This window comes from Oncorhynchus keta, unplaced genomic scaffold, assembly GCF_023373465.1.
Source record: "Oncorhynchus keta strain PuntledgeMale-10-30-2019 unplaced genomic scaffold, Oket_V2 Un_contig_29610_pilon_pilon, whole genome shotgun sequence".
NCBI lineage: Eukaryota > Metazoa > Chordata > Actinopteri > Salmoniformes > Salmonidae > Oncorhynchus > Oncorhynchus keta.
The window spans coordinates 1-23751 of NW_026286640.1; the positions used below are offsets into that span (position 1 = coordinate 1).

Below are 23751 nucleotides of genomic sequence, written 5' to 3' on the forward strand. Positions count from 1 at the left end.
CTCCAGTTGTGCTACACTGCCAATTGCAGTTGAGGAATAGATCATACAGCAGTGGATAGCTTGGATCCTCTTTTTTTTTTCAGTTATTACCATCAAAACTGTTGTCTTTTCCCAGATTGCATTTCGACATGTTGTCCAGTGACTGGGCTCATTGGAACACATTTCTTTCCACACGGCACTGAGCTCTGGAAGCAGTTGTTGCCACCATACAGTAGATATTTTGAGGTGGCAGGGTAGCCTAGTGGTTAGAGCGTTGGGCCGGGAACTGAAAGCTGACAAGGGGAAAAAAATCTGTCGTTCTGCCCCTGAACAAGGCAGTTAACACACTGTTCCTAGGCCGTCATTGAAAATAATAATTTGTTCTTAACCGACTTGCCTAGTTAAATAAAGCATGTAATACATATTTAGCTCTATTTAATCAATAAGGGATGTTATATTTCTTGACAAGCAAGCAGCTCCAGGTCCTCCAGAATTGTCTTCGCATGTTAAAATGCATTTCCTGCAGTTCCACACATTATGCCTCTCTTGATGGGGGTATTTTGAAGACACAGTATAAGTGAGAGGCTCCCTAAGTGCAAATGTCTCGGCCCCATAGCATAATGTGTTGATGCAGGAAGTTCGCTAGCTTCCTACAGTAACACATTCTGATAACTTCCTGCATCACATTTTGCTATGGGGCAGAGAAATTTGCAGTTTCATGCTTTTCTACATACACATTTTGTCAGTCTTGAGATATTTTGCAGTTTTTGAAGGGTAAGTTAACCTAAAATTCTACATTTCCCAAGTGATTCCATACATTGACTAGCTAGGTGGACTTTGCCTTCTCCCCCTGGCGTCTAGAACTGGAAAGAGGCCAAAATAAAAGAGTGACGAGACTCGTGGTGTTTTGTTGTGCACTAGCTCTACTCCGTTAGTCAGAGCGATTGAGAAACCTGGGAATTGTGGACAAATTATTTTGTTTTATTGAAAGCATATGGCCAAATGAGCTCTTTAAAAATAAATATATATATATATATATATAATCAAAAGTATTATAGGTTTTGAGACAGGAAATGTGTTATTTTCCACCTAAAGTGATCGGTATTATTTTATGTGGCCGACTGCAATAACATTGGAGATGGGTAACAACTGAGCATGTGTGTTTTCAGTCCGTGGCTTTAAGAAGGAACAAAATGTCACTGTTTTCCTTTTGAAAGAGACCGATACAGATGTGTGTAGTAGCCTAAGCACTTCATCAACGACCATGACTACAATTCAGAAATGCTGGGGGGAACACGTAGAACTCTGACAGCTCTTGCTTCTGTATTCTCGTGTGGGGGGAACACGTAGAACTCTGACAGCTCTTGCTTCTGTATTCTCGTGTGGGGGGAACACGTAGAACTCTGACAGCTCTTGCTTCTGTATTCTCGTGTGGGGGGAACACGTAGAACTCTGACAGCTCTTGCTTCTGTATTCTCGTGTGGGGGGAACACGTAGAACTCTGACAGCTCTTGCTTCTGTATTCTCGTGTGGGGGGAACATGTAGAACCCTGACAGCTCTTGCTTCTGTATTCTCGTGTGGGGGGAACATGTAGAACCCTGACAGCTCTTGCTTCTGTATTCTCGTGTGGGGGGAACACGTAGAACTCTGACAGCTCTTGCTTCTGTATTCTCGTGTGGGGGGAACATGTAGAACCCTGACAGCTCTTGCTTCTGTATTCTCGTGTGGGGGGAACACGTAGAACTCTGACAGCTCTTGCTTCTGTATTCTCGTGTGGGGGAACACGTAGAACTCTGACAGCTCTTGCTTCTGTATTCTCGTGGGCTGGAGGGTGCTGCTGAAGTATGTCGTTTCTTCATTGCAGTTTGAGTGGATCTTATTGTGTTGTAACCGTTGCACCATATCATGTAGACAGCCAGTTAGCAGATGTGTCCTGTCTTTATGACACGGGGTTGAAGGAGATAACAGATAGTAATTGTGTCATCTTACATTGCAGAATACACAGAATTAAAATAAAAGGTTTTGCATTTAAATTATTTAGGATCTTGTATACTTATCAATCTATAATGTCTGTGTTGGCTAACCATGGTTTATTGGCAACATGTCATGCTTTGAACAACTCTATAGCCTTGCATGGAATGCATGGTCCCAGGGACCCTCTGGTGTAGACCTATTAGTGTGGAATGCATGGTCCCAGGAACCCTCTGGTGTAGGCCTATTAGTGTGGAATGCATGGTCCCAGGAACTCCCTGGTGTAGGTCTATTAGTGTGGAATGCATGGTCCCAGGGACCCCCTGGTGTAGGTCTATTAGTGTGGAATGCATGGTCCCAGGGACCCCCTGGTGTAGGCCTATTAGTGTGGAATGCATGGTCCCAGGGACCCTCTGGTGTAGGCCTATTAGTGTGGAATGCATGGTCCCAGGGACCCTCTGGTGTAGGCCTATTAGTGTGGAATGCATGGTCCCAGGGACCCTCTGGTGTAGGCCTATTAGTGTGGAATGCATGGTCCCAGGGACCCTCTGGTGTAGGCCTATTAGTGTGGAATGCATGGTCCCAGGGACCCTCTGGTGTAGGCCTATTAGTGTGGAATGCATGGTCCCAGGGACCCTCTGGTGTAGGCCTATTAGTGTGGAATGCATGGTCCCAGGGACCCTCTGGTGTAGGCCTATTAGTGTGGAATGCATGGTCCCAGGAACCCTCTGGTGTAGGCCTATTAGTGTGGAATGCATGGTCCCAGGGACCCCCTGGTGTAGGCCTATTAGTGTGGAATGCATGGTCCCAGGGACCCTCTGGTGTAGGCCTATTAGTGTGGAATGCATGGTCCCAGGGACCCCTGGTGTAGGCCTATTAGTGTGGAATGCATGGTCCCAGGGACCCCTGGTGTAGGCCTATTAGTGTGGAATGCATGGTCCCAGGGACCCCTGGTGTAGGCCTATTAGTGTGGAATGCATGGTCCCAGGGACCCTCTGGTGTAGGCCTATTAGTGTGGAATGCAGGGACATGGTCCCCTGGTGTAGGCCTATTAGTGTGGAATGGTCCCAGGGACCCCTGGTGTAGGCCTATTAGTGTGGAATGCATGGTCCCAGGAACCCTGGTGTAGGCCTATTAGTGTGGAATGCATGGTCCCAGGGACCCCCTGGTGTAGGCCTATTAGTGTGGAATGCATGGTCCCAGGGACCCTCTGAATGCATGGTCCCAGGCCTATTAGGTGTGGAATGCATGGTCCCAGGAACCCTCTGGTGTAGGCCTATTAGTGTGGAATGCATGGTCCCAGGAACCCTCTGGTGTAGGCCTATTAGTGTGGAATGCATGGTCCCAGGAACCCTCTGGTGTAGGCCTATTAGTGTGGAATGCATGGTCCCAGGGACCCTCTGGTGTAGGCCTATTAGTGTGGAATGCATGGTCCCAGGGACCCTCTGGTGTAGGCCTATTAGTGTGGAATGCATGGTCCCAGGAACCCTCTGGTGTAGGCCTATTAGTGTGGAATGCATGGTCCCAGGAACCCTCTGGTGTAGGCCTATTAGTGTGGAATGCATGGTCCCAGGAACCCTCTGGTGTAGGCCTATTAGTGTGGAATGCATGGTCCCAGGAACCCTCTGGTGTAGGCCTATTAGTGTGGAATGCATGGTCCCAGGAACCCTCTGGTGTAGGCCTATTAGTGTGGAATGCATGGTCCCAGGAACCCTCTGGTGTAGGCCTATTAGTGTGGAATGCATGGTCCCAGGAACCCCTGGTGTAGGCCTGGTGTAGGCCTATTAGTGTGGAATGCATGGTCCCAGGGACCCTCTGGTGTAGGCCTATTAGTGTGGAATGCATGGTCCCAGGAACCCTCTGGTGTAGGCCTATTAGTGTGGAATGCATGGTCCCAGGAACCCTCTGGTGTAGGCCTATTAGTGTGGAATGCATGGTCCCAGGAACCCTCTGGTGTAGGCCTATTAGTGTGGAATGCATGGTCCCAGGAACCCTCTGGTGTAGGCCTATTAGTGTGGAATGCATGGTCCCAGGGACCCTCTGGTGTAGGCCTATTAGTGTGGAATGCATGGTCCCAGGAACCCTCTGGTGTAGGCCTATTAGTGTGGAATGCATGGTCCCAGGGACCCTCTGGTGTAGGCCTATTAGTGTAGAATGCATGGTCCCAGGAACCCTCTGGTGTAGGCCTATTAGTGTGGAATGCATGGTCCCAGGAACCCTCTGGTGTAGGCCTATTAGTATGGAATTCATGGTCCCAGGAACCCCCTGGTGTAGTAACGCTAGGCTACTGTCTTCACTTCTCCCTGTAGAACTAATCAGTAACGCTAGGCTACTGTCTTCACTTCTGTCCAGAAAAAAACTTGCATCTGTGATTTGTGAATAAGGGTCATACATGCACTTTTTATGTAAAAGGCCACTCAAAAATGTGTAGTTTTGTCACAACTAGGGATCTGTGGCATTTTGTTTTGAGGGAGCGTGCAATTGGCATGCTGACTGCAGGAATGTCCACCAGAGCTGTTACTAGAGAATTTAATGTTAATTTCTCTACCATAAGCCGCTTCCAAAGTCATTTTAGAGAATTTGGCAGTACGTCCAACCGGATTTACAACTGCAGACCGTGTGTATGGCTTCGTGTGGTTGAGCGGTTTGCTGATGTCAACATTGTGAACAGAGTGCCCCTCGGTGGGGTAATGGGCAGGCATAAGCTACGGACGACGAACACACTTTCATTTTATCGGACGGGCATTTTGAATGCTCAGAGAGACTGTGATGAGATTGAGGCCCATTGTCGTGCCATTCTTAGGGCCTAATGAATTTATTTCAAGCGACTGATTTCCTTATTTGAACAGCAACTCGGTAAAATCTTTAATTGTTGCATGTTGCGTTTTTATATTTTTGTTCGGTATAGTAAATGTAGCTTTTCAGAACCCTTGATAGAATACCTAATTTCTCTGGTGTCCGCTTGTTTTGACTTACTGTGGAATTGAGACATCTGACCCTCTCTCTCTTCCCCCCTTCCTCCAGGATGATCTACTACCTGGACCCCTCGGTGCTGACCGGCCTGTCCTGCACTGTCATGCTGCTGTGTCTGGCTGACTACCTGGTGCCTACCCTCGCACCCCGCATCTTCGGATCCAACAAGTGGTGAGAGCCTGGGGGTATATCTGGGGTGAAGGGTGGGTATATCTGGGGTGGAGGGTGGGTATATCTGGGGTGGAGGGTGGGTATATCTGGGGTGGAGGGTGGGTATATCTGGGGTGGAGGGTGGGTATATCTGGGGTGGTAAGGGTATATCTGGGGTGGGTATATCTGGGGTGGGTATATCTGGGGTACAGGGTGGGTATATCTAGGGTACAGGGTGGGTATAGCTAGGGTACAGGGTGGAGGAGGTATATCTGGGGTACAGGGTGGAGGAGGTATATCTGGGGTACAGGGTGGGTATATCTAGGGTGGAGGGTGGGTATAGCTAGGGTACAGGGTGGAGGAGGTATATCTGGGGTGGGGGGGGGTGTATCTGGGGTGGAGGGTGGGGGGTGTGTGTATCTGGGGTACAGGGTGGGGGTGTGTATCTGGGGTGGAGGGTGGGTATATCTGGGGTGTAGGGTGGAGGTATATCTAGGGTGGAGGGTGGAGGAGGTATATCTAGGGAGGAGGGTGGGTATAGCTAGGGTACAGGGTGGAGGAGGTATATCTGGGGTGGAGGGTGGGTATAGCTGGGGTGGAGGGTGGGTATATCTAGGGTACCGGGTGGAGGAGGTATATCTAGGGTGGAGGGTGGGTATAGCTAGGGTACAGGGTGGGGTGGAGGGTGGGTATAGCTAGGGTACAGGGTGGGGTGGAGGGTGTGTATAGCTGGGGTGGAGGGTGGGTATATCATACACTCTGGGTCTATTTCAGTGTCTGGCAGTGAGTTCTGCTGGTTCATAAGCCCATGTTCTGACCTGAGCCTGAAATGGGTAGTTGTGGCTCAGCAGAAATGAAGGGCACTTCCCCAACTGCCTTATCAGATATCATATGGCCCCATTGATCGACTCCTCTCATTCTGCTGAGCTGGTTCTGATCAAGTGTTCCTGTTCAGATGGATGGAGAGATTTAGGGATAGTTGTTGACTGAATAAAACCACTGGTCTTGGATATAATGGTAATAATATCACTCTCCTCCTCCTCCTCTCTCTTTTCCTTCCTCCTCTCTCTTTCTCCTCCTCTCCCCTCCTCCTCTCTTTCTCCTCCTCTCTCTTTCTCTCCTCTCTCTTTCTCCTCTCTCTTTCTCCTTTCTTTCTCCTCCTCTCTCTTTCTCCTCCTCTCTTTCTCCTCTCTCTTTCTCCTCCTCTCTCTTTCTCCTCCTCTCTCTTTCTCCTCCTCTCTCTTTCTCCTCCTCCTCTCTTTCTCCTCCTCTCTCTTTCTCCTCCTCCTCTCTTTCTCCTCCTCTCTTTCTCCCTCTCTCCAGGTCTTCAGAGCAGCAGCAGCGTTTCCATGAGATCTGTGGTAACCTGGTGAAGACTCAGCGTCGCATCCTGGGCTGGTGGAAAAGACTCTTCTCACTCAAGGAGGAGAAACCCAAGATGGTACACACACACCGAGACCCACTTTAGCGCTGTCGTCTGTTTTAGAACGGGGTCTCTGTCTGTTTTAGAACGGGGTCTCTGTCTGTTTTAGAACGGGGTCTCTCTGTCTGTTTTAGAACGGGGTCTCTCTGTCTGTTTTAGAACGGGGTCTCTCTGTCTGTTTTAGAACGGGGTCTCTCGTCTGTTTTAGAACGGGGTCTCTGTCTGTTTTAGAACGGGGTCTCTCTGTCTGTTTTAGAACGGGGTCTCTGTCTGTTTTAGAACGGGGTCTCTCTGCCTGTTTTAGAACGGGGTCTCTCTGCCTGTTTTAGAACGGGGTCTCTCTGCCTGTTTTAGAACGGGGTAGTGATGTCTCTTCCGGTTGTCTTCCCACAGTACTTTGCGTCGGTGATCAGCAGTCTGGTGACGGTGGCCTGGATGGGACAGCAAGTCCACAACCTTTTCCTCACCTACCTGATCGGTACGTACCACCACCTGTCTACCTGCCTGTACCTGTACCCTACCTACTTACCTACATGCACACTACCTACCGTATCTACATGTACCCTGCCTCCCTACCTACCTACAGTGCCCGTGACCTACCGACCCATCTGTAGCCTACCGATGTACCTGTACCCTACCGACACCCTACCTACCTGTACCCTACCGGCTGACCTACCTGCTTGTACCCTACCTACAGTGCCCGTACCCTACCGACCCATCTGTAGCCTACCAACGTACCTGTATTCACACCCTTTGACTGGATTAAAATGGACTAAATTGAGATTTTTGTCTCTGATCTACACATTATACCCCATAATGTCAAAGTGGAATTAAGTTTATTTTTAAAAAATAAAATAAAAATTACTAATGAACTATTCAACCCCTTTGTTATGGCAAGCCTAAATAAGTTCAGGAGTAAAAAAGTTGCATGGACTCACTCTGTGTGCAATAATAGTGTTTAACATATTTTAGAATGACTACCTCATCTATTACATAAAGTTATCTGTCAGGCCCCTCAGTCAAACACTGGTTCAACCACAAGGACCAGGGAGGTTTCACAATGCCTCGCAAAGAAGGCCCCCTATTGGTCGATGGGTGAAAACAACAACAAAAAATGGCAGTAATCGAATGTCCCTTTTGAGTCAAGTTATTAATTACACTTCGGATGGAGTATCAATACACCCAGCCACTACAAAGATACAGGCGTCCGACAGGCAACTCAGTTGCCGGAGAGGAAGGAAACCACTCGATTTCACCATGGTGATCTTTTAAAACCGTTAGTTTAATGGCTGTGATAGGAGAAAACTGACCTAAACAACACAGCAATCCACTAAAGTAATAGTGCAAAAAAATGTGGCAAATCAATTCACTTTTTGTCCTGAATATGAAGTTTTAATGTTTGTTTGGGGCGAAGTACAGGCACAATCTTAGAGGAAAACCTGGTTCAGTCTGCGTTCCACCAGACACTGGGAGATGAATTCACCTTTCAGCAGGACAATAACCTAAAACACAAGGCCAAATATACACTGGAGTTGTTTACCAATAAGAAGTGAATGTTACAGATGAGTTACAGTTTTTACTTAAATCTTCTTGAAAATCTATGGCAAGACTTCAAAATAGCTGTCTGGCAAAGACACTGGGAGATGAATTCACCTTTCAGCAGGACAATAACCTAAAACACAAGGCCAAATATACACTGGATAAGAAGACGTTGAATGTTCCCGAGTGGCAGTTTCGACTTAAATCTGCTTGACAATCTATGGCAATACTTGAAAGGTTTAACAACCAAGTTGACAGAGATTGAAGAATTTTGAAAATAATCATGCGCAAATATTGTAGAATCCAGGTGTGTAAAGCTCTTAGAGACTCACACAGAAAGACTCACAGCCAACCTGTACTAAACCCACCTGGGCTGATGGCTAACTCGGCCTACCTGTACTAAACCTACCTGGGCTGATGGCTAACTCGGCCTACCTGTACTAAACCTACCTGGGCTGATGGCTAACTCGGCCTACCTGTACTAAACCTACCTGGGCTAATGGCTAACTCGGCCTACCTGTACTAAACCTACCTGGGCTGAATGGCTAACTCAGTCTACCTGTACTAAACCTACCTGGGCTAATGGCTAACTCGGCCTACCTGTACTAAACCTACCTGGGCTAATGGCTAACTCAGCCAACCTGTACTAAACCTACCTGGGCTAATGGCTAACTCAGCCAACCTGTACTAAACCCACCTGGGCTAATGGATAACTCAGCCAACCTGTACTAAACCCACCTGGGCTGATGGCTAACTCAGCCCACCTGTACTAAACCCACCTGGGCTGATGGCTAACTCAGCCCACCTGTACTAAACCCACCTGGGCTAATGGCTAACTCAGCCCACCTGTACTAAACCCACCTGGGCTGATGGCTAACTCAGCCCACCTGTACTAAACCCACCTGGGCTGATGGCTAACTCAGCCAACCTGTACTAAACCCACCTGGGCTAATGGCTAACTCAGCCCACCTGTACTAAACCCACCTGGGCTGATGGCTAACTCAGCCCACCTGTACTAAACCCACCTGGGCTGATGGCTAACTCAGCCAACCTGTACTAAACCCACCTGGGCTAATGGCTAACTCAGCCCACCTGTACTAAACCCACCTGGGCTGATGGCTAACTCAGCCCACCTGTACTAAACCCACCTGGGCTGATGGCTAACTCAGCCCACCTGTACTAAACCCACCTGGGCTGATGGCTAACTCAGCCCACCTGTTTTAAACCCACCTGGGCTGATGGCTAACTCAGCCCACCTGTTTTAAACCCACCTGGGCTGATGGCTAACTCAGCCAGCCCACCTGTCTAAACCCACCTGGGCTGATGGCTAACTCAGCCCACTAAACCCACCTGGGCTGATGGTTAACAAGCCAACCTGTACTAAACCCACCTGGGCTGATGGCTAACTCAGCCACCTGTACTAAACCCACCTGGGCTGATGGCTAACTCAGCCCACCTGTACTAAACCCACCTGGGCTGATGGCTAACTCAGCCCACCTGTACCCTAAACCCACCTGGGTAATGGCTAACTCAGCCCACCTGTAACCCACCTGGGCTGATGCTAACTCAGCCCACCTGTCTAAACCCACCTGGGCTGATGGCTAACTCAGCCAACCTGTCTAAACCCACCTGGGCTAATGGCTAACTCACCCACCTGTACTGTAAACCCACCTGGGCTGATGGCGTCAGCCCACCTGTACTAAACCCACCTGTGATGGCTAACTCAGCCCACCTGTTAAACCCACCTGGGCTGATGGCTAACTAGCCCATCTGTACTAAACCCACCTGGGCTGATGTAACTCAGCCAACCTGTACCCTAAACCCACCTGGGCTGATGGCTAACGGCCAGCCCACCTGCTGTAAACCCACCTGGGCTATGGCTACCTACAGTGCCCACCTGTACTAAACCCACCTGGCCCACTGATGTAACTCAGCCCACCTGTACTAAACCCACCTGGGCTGATGGCTAACTCAGCCACCTGTACTAAACCCACCTGGGCTGATGGCTAACTCAGCCCACCTGTACCCTAAACCCACCTGGGCTGATGGCTAACTCAGCCCACCTGTACTAAACCCACCTGGGCTGATGGCTAACTCAGCCCACCTGTACTAAACCCACCACAATGCCCTAACTCAGCCCACCTGTACTCAAACCCACCTGGATTGATGGCTAACTCAGATTTTGTGTCCTGTACATTAAACCCACAAATGGCAAATGGAATTCAGCCCATGTTAAACCCACCTGGGCTATGGAATAACTAGCCAACCTGTACTAAACCCAAATAAGCTCATGGCTAAACCAGCCCACCTGTCACATAAACCCACCTGGGCTGATGGCTAACTCAGCCCACCTGTGTTAAACCCACCTGGGCTGATGGAATGACTCAGCCCACCTATTACATAAACCCACCTGTGATGGCTAACTCAGCCCACACTGGTTCAACCCACCTGGGCTGATGGCTAACTCAGCCCACCTGTATTGACTATTGGTCGAAACCCACCTGGGCTGATGGCTAACTCAGCCCACCTACAAAACCCACCTGGGCTACATGGCAACTCAGCCCACCTGGGCTGATGGAAACTCAGCCAACCTGTGACTTTTAAACCCACCTGGGCTGATGGCTAACTCAGCCCACCTAAACAAACCCACCTGGGCTTGGCTAATCAGCCACTTTTTGTCTAAACCCACCTGGGCTGATGGCTAACTCAGCCAAGCACTAAACCCACCTGGGCTGATGGCTAACTCAGCCAACCTGTTAAACCCACCTGGGAGATGGCTAACTCAGCCAACAATAACCTAAACCCACCTGGGCTGATGGCAGCTCAGCCAACCTGTACCTAAACCCACCTGGGCTGATGGCTAACTCAGCCAACCTGTACTAAACCCACCTGGGCTGATGGCTAACTCAGCCCACCTGGGCTGATGGCTAACTCAGCCCACCTGGGCTGATGGCTAACTCAGCCCACCTGGGCTGATGGCTAACTCAGCCCACCTGGGCTGATGGCTAACTCAGCCCACCTGGGCTGATGGCTAACTCAGCCCACCTGGGCTGATGGCTAACTCAGCCCACCTGGGCTGATGGCTAACTCAGCCCACCTGGGCTGATGGCTAACTCAGCCCACCTGTACTAAGCCAACCTGACTAAACCCACCTGGGCTGATGGCTAACTCAGCCCACCTGGGCAATGGCTAACTCAGCCAACCTGTACTAAACCCACCTGGGCTGATGGCTAACTCAGCCAACCTGTACTAAACCCACCTGGGCTGATGGCTAACTCAGCCAACCTGTACTAAACCCACCTGGGCTGATGGCTAACTCAGCCCACCTGGGCTGATGGCTAACTCAGCCCACCTGTACTAAACCCACCTGGGCTGATGGCTAACTCAGCCAACCTGTACTAAACCCACCTGGGCTGATGGCTAACTCAGCCCACCTGGGCTGATGGCTAACTCAGCCCACCTGGGCTGATGGCTAACTCAGCCCACCTGTACTAAACCCACCTGGGCTGATGGCTAACTCAGCCCACCTGTACTAAACCCACCTGGGCTGATGGCTAACTCAGCCAACCTGTACTAAACCCACCTGGGCTGATGGCTAACTCAGCCAACCTGTACTAAACCCACCTGGGCTGATGGCTAACTCAGCCAACCTGTACTAAACCCACCTGGGCTGATGGCTAACTCAGCCAACCTGTACTAAACCCACCTGGGCTGATGGCTAACTCAGCCAACCTGTACTAAACCCACCTGGGCTGATGGCTAACTCAGCCAACCTGTACTAAACCCACCTGGGCTGATGGCTAACTCAGCCAACCTGTACTAAACCCACCTGGGCTGATGGCTAACTCAGCCCACCTGGGCTGATGGCTAACTCAGCCCACCTGGGCTGATGGCTAACTCAGCCCACCTGGGCTGATGGCTAACTCAGCCCACCTGGGCTGATGGCTAACTCAGCCCACCTGGGCTGATGGCTAACTCAGCCCACCTGGGCTGATGGCTAACTCAGCCCACCTGTACTCAGTCTAAACCCAACCTGTACTAAACCCACCTGGGCTGATGGCTAACTCAGCCAACCTGTACTAAACCCACCTGGGCTGATGGCTAACTCAGCCAACCTGTACTAAACCCACCTGGGCTGATGGCTAACTCAGCCAACCTGTACTAAACCCACCTGGGCTGATGGCTAACTCAGCCCACCTGTACTAAACCCACCTGGGCTGATGGCTAGCTCAGCCAAAAGGTCCCACGACTGTAGCTTACTCATTGCTGCATTATTTCACACAGTCCTGGTGTTCTGAGTTCAAACAATCAGGTTAATACAAGCAGGAGTATTTAGGTCCAATCAGGTAGCCTAGTGGTTAGAGCATTGAGCCAGTAACTGAAAGGTTGCTGGATCGAATCCCCGAGCTAAAAATATGTCGTTCTGCCCTTGAACAAGGCAGTTAACCCGCTTTTCCCGGTAGGCCGTCATTGTAAATAAGAATTTGTTCTTAACTGACTTGCCTAGTTAAATAAATAAAATACAATCGGTTGTATTCTGGTGTGTGACATTGTAGCTGTTCTCTCTCCTGCTTTCTCCTGTTGCTATAGTAATAATTACAGTGACCGTTAAAACCACCTGACACCACTAGAGAAGTGACCACATAGGAAGGATGTACGAAGGTTGACGGTAACGGAAGTCCTTGGACATGTTCCAAATGGCACCCTATTCTCTATAGGGTTCTGGTCAAAAGTAGTGCACTACATAGGGAATAGGGTGCCATTTGGGATACACACCCTGTCAGTTTATGGATGTTTCCCAACACAAGTCAAATTCTGACTCAAATGTTACTTGGTTTATACATGTCTTTGCATACCAGGCCAGCACAACAAGTATTGATTTGCACTTTATTCTAACTATATAGTGCACTACTTTTGACTAGGGCCTATTAGGGGTAGTGGACTATATAGGGAATTTTAGACCGAGACCCAGCATTAGCTATATATTCCAAACATCACCGGAGACCTTGGCTAATTATTGGTCTGACTGCGTAGCTGTAACAGACAAGCACAAGGCCCCATAGCCAGCTGACAGCTGTTCAGTAGTCAGTGCATTGTCATCCTGCAACTGTAAAATACCACTAAGAGAAAGGGTTATATATCATAGGATCAGTCCCTATTACGGGAACCCCATAGGGTTCTGGTCAAAAGTAGTGCACTACATAGGGAAAAGGTTGCCCTTTGGGAGGCAGACCTAGTCTCTTTACCCAGTTCACCAGACAAACTGTCCTACAGAATCCCCACTTGTTTATATATATGGTGAGACATTGTTCCACTAAACGTGGAGTAGGTTGTTTTAATAGACCCGTTAGGAACCAAACTGCAGTGGTGGAGGGACTAACCTGAGCTTGTCCAATAAGAGAGGCTCGTTTTGCTACAGTATGCACTAATGAAAACAGCCCTTTAAGCAGTATGCTGTTTAGTTAGTCCACACATTTCTTGTTAACAAACTATAGTTTTGGCAAGTCGGTTAGGACATCAACTTTGTGCATGACACAAGTTATTTTTCCAACAATTGTTTACAGAGAGATTATGTCACTTATCATTCACTGTATCACAATTCCAGTGGGTCAGAAATTTACATACACTAAGTTGACTGCCTTTAAACAGCTTGGAAAATTCCAGAAAATTGTCATGGCTTAAGAAGCTTCTGATTGACATCATTTGAGTCAATTGGAGGTGGACATGTGGATGTATTTCAAGGCCTACCTTCAAAGTCAGTGCTTCTTTGCTTGACATCATGGGAAAATCAAACGAAATCATCCAAGACCTCAGAAACAAAATGGATGGCATCATGAGGGGAAATGATGTGGATATATTGAAGCAACATCTCAAGACATCAGTTAGGAAGTTAAAGCAAATGGACAATGACCCCAAGCATACTTCCAAAGTTGTGGCAAAATGGCTTAATGACAACAAAGTCAAGGTATTGGAGTGGCCATCACAAAGCCCTGACCTCAAGCCTATAGAACATTTGTGGGCAGAACTGAAAAAGCGTATGCGAGCAAGGAGGCCTACAAACCTGACTCAGTCACACCAGTTCTGTCAGGAGTAATGGGCCAAAATTCACCCAACTTATTGTGGGAAGCTTGTGGAAGGCTACCTGATCAGTTTCACCCAAGTTAAACAATTTAAAGGCAATGCTACCAAATACTAATTGAGTGAATGTAAACTTCTGACCCACTGGGAATGTGATGAAAGAAATAAAAGCTGAAATGAATCATTCTCTCTACTAATTATTCTGACATTTCACAGTCTTAAAATAAAGTGGTGATCCTAACTAAGACAAGGATTTTTTTACTAGGATTAAATGTCAGAAATTGTGAAACTGAGTTTAAATGTTTCTGGCTACGGTGTATGTAAACGTCAGACTTCAACTGTAGTGACTCTGTTTCCTTTGTTCCCAGTGAGTTTCCTGCTCCTGCTTCCTGGTCTGAACCAGCATGGCGTCATAAGCAAGTATGCTGGCATGGCCAAGAGAGAGATCAACAAACTGCTGAAACAGAAGGAGAAGAAGAACGAGTAGGAAGAAAGAGGAGAAGAGGGGATCTGAGAGATGAGACTAACGAGAGAGAAGAAGAAAATGAGAAACCCGTAGATCAAACGTAAAAGAAAAGGAGCTTCCACTAAGTACTTCTGTACTTCCTCAGTCTGCTCAGACCAACTCTACACACGCCCTCTCCCCCCTTGACCTCTGACCTGTCACCTAACCAACCAATCACCTGGCGAGATTTGTTTTTCAACAGGAAGTGTTTTTCCACCTATCCTCCTACGCATGCAGTCAGTCGCCATATCGGTCAAGGCTTTAGTTCACGAGTAGACCACACTGAAACATTACAACACACACATATGAACCCCCCCCACACACACACACACATGGAGGTGGCCCCCAGCTGTGTCTGTCTCTAGGTGTTTAAGATGCCAGTCACTTACTATTACTTTTGAAGTCCGAGGAAAGACTACTGAACAGAAACCTCTAGCAATATTATTATTATTATCCCCTCCCCCCACACATAATACCATATATAATCAAACTCAATCTCCCAGAGAGGATGGTTAGTTTAATGGACGTACTGATGGTAGGTAGTGTCAGTATTGTTTCAGGAGGCTGGGACACAGTTGTTGCTGCCATCGTTCCTTTAACTTTCAGATTCCTGCTTCTGTCTGTTTTTAAGATTGCACTGAAACCGTAGCAGAAACTGGAGTTTAGAGAAGCAGACCTAGGTGACGCCTCCCACGTGACACCCCATTCCCTATGTAGTGCACTACACCTATAGGCATTGATCAAGAGTAGTGCACTATCTAGGGAATAGTGTTATTTGGGACTCAAGCCTAGTCTGGTGACATTTGGAATATATAATTCTGGGTCTGTGTCTGAAGTGGCACCCTATTCCCTATGTAGTGCACTACCCCTATAGGCCCTGGTCAACAGTAGTGCACTATCTAGGGAACATGGTGCTATTTAAGACACCGCCCTGTTGTGAGCTGACACTGGTTCAGAGGCACAGACCTAGGATCAGCGTAACCTGCCCCCTACCCTGACCTTACTGTCTAGTCCAGGGGATCTTTACCTTACTAGTCCCACTGCTGTTACGCTGCTAGCTGGACCTGCTAGTCCTTTATCTGTCCCCCCTCTATCCCTGTCTCACGACAGTCTAAACCCAGCTCACGTTCCCTGTTAGTTACTAATAACGCTGCTAGCTGGACCTGCTAGTCATTTATCTGTCCCCCCTCTATCCCTGTCTCACGACAGTCTAAACCCAGCTCACGTTCCCTGTTAGTTACTAATAACGCTGCTAGCTGGACCTGCTAGTCATTTATCTGTCCCTCTATCCCTGTCTCACGACAGTCTAAACCCAGCTCACGTTCCCTGTTAGTTACTAATAACGCTGCTAGCTGGACCTGCTAGTCATTTATCTGTCCCTCTATCCCTGTCTCACGACAGTCTAAACCCAGCTCACGTTCCCTGTTAGTTACTAATAACGCTGCTAGCTGGACCTGCTTGTCCTTTATCTGTCCCTGTCTCACGACAGTCTAAACCCAGTTCACGTTCCCTGTTAGTGGGTGAACAATCCAACGCTTGATGAAATCTACTAATAACGCTATTGGCTGGACCTGCTAGAGTCCTTTCTGTCTCTCTCTCCCTGTCTCTCTCTCCCTGTCTCTCTCTCCCTGTCTCTCTCTCCCTGTCTCTCTATCCCTGTCTCTCTATCCCTGTCTCTCTCTCCCTGTCCCTGTCTCTCTATCCCTCTCTCTCCCTGTCTCTCTCTCCCTGTCTCTCTCTCCCTGTCTCTCTCTCCCTGTCTCTCTCTCCCTGTCTCTCTATCCCTGTCTCTCTATCCCTGTCTCTCTATCCCTGTCTCTCTATCCCTGTCTCTCTATCCCTGTCTCTCTCTGGTCGGGGGGGCCGATGATTGTAAATACGCCAATCCTCTTCCTGTCTTTTATCTCTCCGTCTTGTCTGTGTTTATATTCTTTACTTTATCTCGCTGTTCCTCTCCTCCATTTCGTCTGTCTGAGTTCTCTACAAAACAATGAATAAAGTCTGATGTAAATGAACATGGATGGCGGCTCGCTCATTGATCCTGCTTCGTAGTTTACCTTCTCGGGTGTTGAATGTTGTTGACGTTAGGGAAGGAGAGGGCGGGGGGTTGAGAGTGTACTGACTGCCCCCCCAAGGGCCAACCCTCCATGTTAAATGTCCTGTCAGACGTGGTTAGATAGTAGATGTACTGTTCTACTCCTGGCACTGGGTCAGAGTTGGGTGTGTGTGGGTGTGTGTGTGTGTGTGTACACGTACAGTTGAATTGTGTGTTTAGTAGAGTCGGAGGGAACAGCAGTCCGTCTCCCAGCGTCGTGTTGCCCACAGGACTCTCTCTCCAGACTGTCTCCTAGGGTTACCTGGACCTGCTGGAGTCCTGGTCTCACCTGAAACACACACACACACACACACTCAAACACACACACACACACTCACACACACACGCACTCACACACACACACACACACACACACACACACACACACACACACACAAACAGCTGTGGTTCGTACAGGATACTGTGGGTTTACATGAGAAAATGTAAGAAAGAAGAAAACAAAGTGTGTATTACCTGTCAGTATATCATGTTGATGCCACAGTGTGGGTCTACCAGTGGGGTCGTGTGGTGAGGGAGAGGGGCTAGGACTCCTGTGCTCACTGCGATAGGTCGTCCAGTAGGGGGTGGGCTCCTTGGGATTGGTCACCTCTCTCATGGCCTCACCCTCGCGATTACGAGACCAATTACTCTGACCCAGCCTATGAAGAACATTGAACTGGAGAGAGAAAGATATAGGGGGAGAGAGAGAGAGAGAGAGAGAGAAGGTGCAGAAGGATAGAGGGGCCAGAGAGAGTAGAAGTATAGAGGAGAAGGGGCCAGAGAGAGAAAATAAGAATAGGGGTTTAGGGGACAGCACGAGGGAGAACAGGGTGCGAAATAGAAAGATACAGGGGATGAGTAGAGGAAGATACAGGGGGATGAGTAGAGGAAGATACAGGGGATGAGTAGAGGAAGATACAGGGGATGAGTAGAGGAAGATACAGGGGATGAGTAGAGGAAGATACAGGGGATGAGTAGAGGAAGATACGGGGGATGAGTAGAGGAAGATACGGGGGATGAGTAGAGGAAGATACAGGGGATGAGTAGAGGAAGATACAGGGGATGAGTAGAGGAAGATAGAGGGGAATGAATAGAGGTGTTCCATTTTATTCAGTGGTTTCCTTCCTCTGAGGCTACAGCACCCTCTACTGGTGACATTAAGTACTGAAGACAGCTGCCTCTGACAATTATAGTGATGACATGAATGTACGTGTTGCACTGAGACAACACAGAATGAAATAAAGCTCAACTGACGGTCCTTCATCCATCCATCCATCCAGAATGACACTTGGTCGTACCGGGATGATGTCTTTGGGGTTATGGATGTCTCTGCTGTGTGTCTGTGATTGGCTGGTGGATGTGTGACTCAGGTTCAGCTGACTGGTGTGCTGGGAGGGGTAGGCGGGATCTCGGGGAAAGAAGAGCAGAGGTTGGCCATCGGCCTCCCGCCCACAGTAACTCTGGAGAGAACCAGGAAGAGGATCTCAGGACAGGTCATGCCAAAGACACACACGTGTGTGGTACAGGTACAGTTCTATAATACCATCTAGAGTGGTACAGTCCTGACCTGAGTGTGTGTGGTTGTGTAGCTGGTCCCAGATCCCTGTGGGTCCCCTAGTGACAGGGTGCTCTGGTGCATCAGACGCCCATGCCTCGGGCCTGAAGACTGGGGATTGCCTGGACCCCGCTGCCCAGTCAAGGCCTCTGGGATGTGGGTCATCCGGCTGCCCATGGGCACACTATCCACCTTACTACCCTGACCGAAGCCTACTGTCACCACAGCTGTGTCCCGGTTCTTAGACATACTGCTGGCCAGTCCCCTGGAAAACAACATATCATTTTATCTATCAAGGTTCAGTCCCAAATCGTACCCTATTCCCTGTATAGTGTACTACTATTGACCAGGGCCCAATGATAACCTATTCCCTATATAGTGCACTACATTAGACCAGGGCCCAATGATAACCTATTCCCTATATAGTGCACTACATTAGACCAGGACCCAATGATAACCTATTCCCTATATAGTGCACTACATTAGACCAGTGCCCAATGATACCCTATTCCCTATATAGTGCACTACATTAGACCAGGGCCCAGGTTACCTGGTTCTCTGTACAGTAACATCCCGACATTTTCATGAAATAAATTGCAATGCAATAAAGAATAATGTGATTATTCATTTTATTTTCTATTTGTAGCCTAAACACAGTCCACCATTGTTGACAAACATAAAATCCTTCATTTTATTATGAGATACGCCGTTATAAGGAAATTATTTATTAAACCAAATGTTATCATGTGAAGAAAACGTAATGGCATAGCTTCATACAGTAACTAATAAAGACCTTCTTCTCGGTAATGGCATAGCTTCATACAGTAACTAATAAAGACCTTCTTCTCGGTAATGGCATAGCTTCATACAGTAACTAATAAAGACCTTCTCGGTAATGGCATAGCTTCATACAGTAACTAATAAAGACCTTCTCGGTAATGGCATAGCTTCATACAGTAACTAATAAAGACCTCTGTAATGGCATAGCTTCATACAGTAACTAATAAAGACCTTCTCCTCCTCGGTAATGGCATAGCTTCATACAGTAACTAATAAAGACCTTCTCCTCGGTAATGGCATAGCTTCATACAGTAACTAATAAAGACCTTCTTCTCGGTAATGGCATAGCTTCATACAGTAACTAATAAAGACCTTCTTTCCTCGGTAATGGCATAGCTTCATACAGTAACTAATAAAGACTCTGTAATGGCATAGCTTCATACAGTAACTAATAAAGACCTTCTCGGTAATGGCATAGCTTCATACAGTAACTAATAAAGACCTTCTCGGTAATGGCATAGCTTCATACAGTAACTAATAAAGACCTTCTCTGTAATGGCATAGCTTCATACAGTAACTAATAAAGACCTCTGTAATGGCATAGCTTCATACAGTAACTAATAAAGACCTTCTTCTCCTCGGTAATGGCATAGCTTCATACAGTAACTAATAAAGACCTTCTCCTCGGTAATGGCATAGCTTCATACAGTAACTAATAAAGACCTTCTTCTCCTCGGTAATGGCATAGCTTCATACAGTAACTAATAAAGACCTTCTTCTCCTCGGTAATGGCATAGCTTCATACAGTAACTAATAAAGACCTTCTCTGTAATGGCATAGCTTCATACAGTAACTAATAAAGACCTTCTCGGTAATGGCATAGCTTCATACAGTAACTAATAAAGACCTTCTCTGTAATGGCATAGCTTCATACAGTAACTAATAAAGACCTTCTCTGTAATGGCATAGCTTCATACAGTAACTAATAAAGACCTTCTTCTTCTGGGTAATGGCATAGCTTCATACAGTAACTAATAAAGACCTTCTCCTCGGTAATGGCATAGCTTCATACAGTAACTAATAAAGACCTTCTCTGTAATGGCATAGCTTCATACAGTAACTAATAAAGACCTTCTCGGTAATGGCATAGCTTCATACAGTAACTAATAAAGACCTTCTTATCCTCGGTAATGGCATAGCTTCATACAGTAACTAATAAAGACCTTCTCTGTAATGGCATAGCTTCATACAGTAACTAATAAAGACCTTCTCGGTAATGGCATAGCTTCATACAGTAACTAATAAAGACCTTCTCTGTAATGGCATAGCTTCATACAGTAACTAATAAAGACCTTCTCCTCGGTAATGGCATAGCTTCATACAGTAACTAATAAAGACCTTCTCTGTAATGGCATAGCTTCATACAGTAACTAATAAAGACCTTCTCGGTAATGGCATAGCTTCATACAGTAACTAATAAAGACCTTCTCTGTAATGGCATAGCTTCATACAGTAACTAATAAAGACCTTCTCGGTAATGGCATAGCTTCATACAGTAACTAATAAAGACCTTCTCGGTAATGGCATAGCTTCATACAGTAACTAATAAAGACCTTCTTCTGGGTAATGGCATAGCTTCATACAGTAACTAATAAAGACCTTCTTCTGGGTAATGGCATAGCTTCATACAGTAACTAATAAAGACCTTCTTCTCTGTAATGACATAGCTTCATACAGTAACTAATAAAGACCTTCTTCTCGGTAATGGCATAGCTTCATACAGTAACTAATAAAGACCTTCTCCTCGGTAATGGCATAGCTTCATACAGTAACTAATAAAGACCTTCTTCTCCTCGGTAATGGCATAGCTTCATACAGTAACTAATAAAGACCTTCTTCTCGGTAATGGCATAGCTTCATACAGTAACTAATAAAGACCTTCTTCTCCTCGGTAATGGCATAGCTTCATACAGTAACTAATAAAGACCTTCTTCTCCTCTGTAATGGCATAGCTTCATACAGTAACTAATAAAGACCTTCTTCTCCTCGGTAATGGCATAGCTTCATACAGTAACTAATAAAGACCTTCTCCTCGGTAATGGCATAGCTTCATACAGTAACTAATAAAGACCTTCTCGGTAATGGCATAGCTTCATACAGTAACTAATAAAGACCTTCTCGGTAATGGCATAGCTTCATACAGTAACTAATAAAGACCTTCTTCTTCTCGGTAATGGCATAGCTTCATACAGTAACTAATAAAGACCTTCTCAGTAATGGCATAGCTTCATACAGTAACTAATAAAGACCTTCTTCTTCTCGGTAATGGCATAGCTTCATACAGTAACTAATAAAGACCTTCTCAGTAATGGCATAGCTTCATACAGTAACTAATAAAGACCTTCTTCTTCTCGGTAATGGCATAGCTTCATACAGTAACTAATAAAGACCTTCTCAGTAATGGCATAGCTTCATACAGTAACTAATAAAGACCTTCTCCTCGGTAATGGCATAGCTTCATACAGTAACTAATAAAGACCTTCTCAGTAATGGCATAGCTTCATACAGTAACTAATAAAGACCTTCTTCTTCTCGGTAATGGCATAGCTTCATACAGTAACTAATAAAGACCTTCTCAGTAATGGCATAGCTTCATACAGTAACTAATAAAGACCTTCTCGGTAATGGCATAGCTTCATACAGTAACTAATAAAGACCTTCTCCTCGGTAATGGCATAGCTTCATACAGTAACTAATAAAGACCTTCTTCTTCTCGGTAATGGCATAGCTTCATACAGTAACTAATAAAGACCTTCTTCTCGGTAATGGCATAGCTTCATACAGTAACTAATAAAGACCTTCTCTGTAATGGCATAGCTTCATACAGTAACTAATAAAGACCTTCTTCTTCTCGGTAATGGCATAGCTTCATACAGTAACTAATAAAGACCTTCTTCTCGGTAATGGCATAGCTTCATACAGTAACTAATAAAGACCTTCTTCTCGGTAATGGCATAGCTTCATACAGTAACTAATAAAGACCTTCTTCTCCTCGGTAATGGCATAGCTTCATACAGTAACTAATAAAGACCTTCTCGGTAATGGCATAGCTTCATACAGTAACTAATAAAGACCTTCTTCTCCTCGGTAATGTTTTGTACTTACCCAAACTCCAGCCAAGAAGCACAATATCGGAAGTTCTAAATCATTGTTGAACTTCTGTTGTTATGGATACAAGTAAACAATTCTAGCAACAACATAGATATAGAATTACAAGACAGGAGAGACCCATTTTAGCATCACGCCATTTTCGTGCCTGAGTGTCCGTGGATTGTTTTTGTTTGTATTATTATCTGTAGTTTGGAGTCAGTCATATTGAGACGCAGGTGACTCATTTAGAAACGTTGCATACCCACAGAATATCTCCCAAAACATCAGTGCGCCAGTTTTCACACGAGTCATTTATAAAAACTGAACTTGACGTGCTCATCCTCCCGCGAATATTAGACGCGTCAGGCGTGTGCAGTTTCCAGTGGTTGAAGTAAATCTATTGCTTTGCAGGAAGTCAAAGGTAGCCTATTAGTAGTAACCTTGCGTAAATTGAGAATATATGATTAAACTCGTATTTATAACAAAAAACAGGTAGCTAAATATAATAACAAGATGCAATAATTTGACCTAGCTACAGATGGCTATATCGGTCCGTTAATACAGGACTAGTAAAGGTCCAGTGTGCTACTTTTGTGAGGAATATTTTTATATAGGATATATATATATATATGTTTATTATTATTATTACTATTTCTCGGGGTAATTTATTAACATAATACATACAGTGCATTCTGAAAGTACTCAGACCGCTTGACATTTTCCACATTTTGTTACGTTACAGCCCTATTCTAAAATGGGTTAAATAAAAAATAAAAACACATCAATATACACACAATACCCCATAGTGACATCACAATACCCCATAATGACCTCACAATACCCCACAATGACGTCACAATCCCCCATAATGACAAAATGAAAACAAAAAAGAAATACCTTATTTACATAAGTATTCAGCCCCTTTGCTTTTTGACTTGAAATTGATCTTTGATGAAAACCTGCTCCAGAGCGCTTAGGACCTCAGACTGGGGCGAAGGTTCACCTTCCAGCAGGACAACGACCCTAAGCACACAGCCAAGTCAAACGCAGGAGTGTCTTTGGGACAAGTCTCTGAATGTCCTTGAGTGGCCCAGCCAGAGCCTGGACTTGAACCCGATCTAACATCTCTGGAGAGACCTGAAAATAGCTGTGCAGCGATGCTCCCCATCCAACCTGACAGAGATTGAGAGGATCTGCAGAGAAGAATGGGAGAAATACAGGTTTACCAAGCTTGTAGTGTCATACCAAAGACTAGACTGTAATCGCTACCAAAGGTGCTTCAACAAAGTACTGAGTAAAGGGTCTGAACACTTATGTAAATGTGATATTTCTGTTGTTGATTTGTCATTACGGGGTATTGTGTGTAGATTGGCTGTATAATAAGGCTGTAAAATAACAAAATGTGTAAAAAGTCAAGGGGTCTGAATACTTTCCGAATGTATATCATAACCGCTGCATTATACATTTCTCACCTTTTCTGACCATGATGAGTTCACATGCCCAAAGTAGCTATGCAACAAATAACCACGCGCATCTCTCATTTCATTGGGTC

General features: G+C 46.4%; 2 protein-coding genes and 2 long non-coding RNA genes across 31 annotated transcripts; 1 reads left to right on the forward strand and 3 right to left on the reverse strand.

Annotated features, from left to right (window-relative positions):
• Positions 1 to 4973: 4973 nt before the first annotated feature.
• Positions 4974 to 15574, forward strand: arl6ip1 (ADP-ribosylation factor-like 6 interacting protein 1). Its single transcript, XM_052507477.1, has 4 exons — positions 4974 to 5095; positions 6398 to 6515; positions 6891 to 6975; positions 14483 to 15574. The coding sequence occupies exons 1-4, from the start codon at positions 4977 to 4979 to the stop codon at positions 14599 to 14601; spliced, it is 441 nt and encodes a 146-aa protein (XP_052363437.1). The 5' UTR covers positions 4974 to 4976; the 3' UTR covers positions 14602 to 15574.
• Positions 7759 to 13657, reverse strand: LOC127923416 (uncharacterized). Its single transcript, XR_008114298.1, has 6 exons — positions 12208 to 13657; positions 11497 to 11969; positions 11363 to 11444; positions 9129 to 9225; positions 8924 to 9087; positions 7759 to 8718 (listed from the first exon to the last, which is right to left on the reverse strand). It is a non-coding gene; the product is annotated as an uncharacterized LOC127923416 (long non-coding RNA).
• Positions 15575 to 15660: 86 nt separating the features above from the next.
• LOC127923415 (uncharacterized) lies at positions 15661 to 16222 on the reverse strand. The gene is made up of 2 exons (XR_008114297.1): positions 16074 to 16222; positions 15661 to 15881 (listed from the first exon to the last, which is right to left on the reverse strand). It is a non-coding gene; the product is annotated as an uncharacterized LOC127923415 (long non-coding RNA).
• A 651-nt stretch (positions 16223 to 16873) lies between these two features.
• On the reverse strand, positions 16874 to 23372 carry LOC127923414 (uncharacterized). Of its 28 annotated transcripts, none has more exons than XR_008114296.1 (9): positions 21724 to 23372; positions 21086 to 21266; positions 20273 to 21036; positions 20138 to 20223; positions 19727 to 19956; positions 18282 to 19421; positions 18013 to 18174; positions 17189 to 17390; positions 16874 to 17003 (listed from the first exon to the last, which is right to left on the reverse strand). XR_008114296.1 is itself a non-coding variant. In XM_052507450.1 (9 exons), exons 6-9 carry the CDS (start codon positions 18546 to 18548, stop codon positions 16891 to 16893), a joined length of 744 nt encoding a protein of 247 aa, XP_052363410.1. In that variant the 5' UTR covers positions 18549 to 19421; positions 19678 to 19956; positions 20138 to 20223; positions 20273 to 21036; positions 21086 to 21226; positions 21767 to 23372; the 3' UTR covers positions 16874 to 16890. The 28 variants fall into 28 exon arrangements, 27 of the variants coding, with proteins under 27 accessions (XP_052363410.1, XP_052363421.1, XP_052363417.1 ...); XM_052507450.1 differs by having other exon boundaries at positions 19678 to 19956; positions 21086 to 21226; positions 21767 to 23372; XM_052507461.1 differs by having other exon boundaries at positions 18282 to 19108; positions 19871 to 19956.
• Positions 23373 to 23751: the final 379 nt, after the last annotated feature.

Excerpts from the sequence above, each read along its gene's own strand:
- arl6ip1 (XM_052507477.1), top strand. The coding sequence starts at position 4,977 with ATGATCTACTACCTGGACCCCTCGGTGCTGACCGGCCTGTCCTGCACT. Across the intron at positions 6,516-6,890 it reads AGGAGGAGAAACCCAAGATG|TACTTTGCGTCGGTGATCAG; the intron begins GTACACACACAC and ends GTCTTCCCACAG. Across the intron at positions 6,976-14,482 it reads TTTCCTCACCTACCTGATCG|TGAGTTTCCTGCTCCTGCTT; the intron begins GTACGTACCACC and ends CTTTGTTCCCAG.
- LOC127923414 (XM_052507476.1), bottom strand. The coding sequence starts at position 18,548 with ATGTTGTTTTCCAGGGGACTGGCCAGCAGTATGTCTAAGAACCGGGAC. Across the intron at positions 18,175-18,281 it reads ACACAACCACACACACTCAG|AGTTACTGTGGGCGGGAGGC; the intron begins GTCAGGACTGTA and ends GGTTCTCTCCAG. Across the intron at positions 17,004-17,188 it reads TCAACATGATATACTGACAG|GTGAGACCAGGACTCCAGCA; the intron begins GTAATACACACT and ends TGTGTGTTTCAG.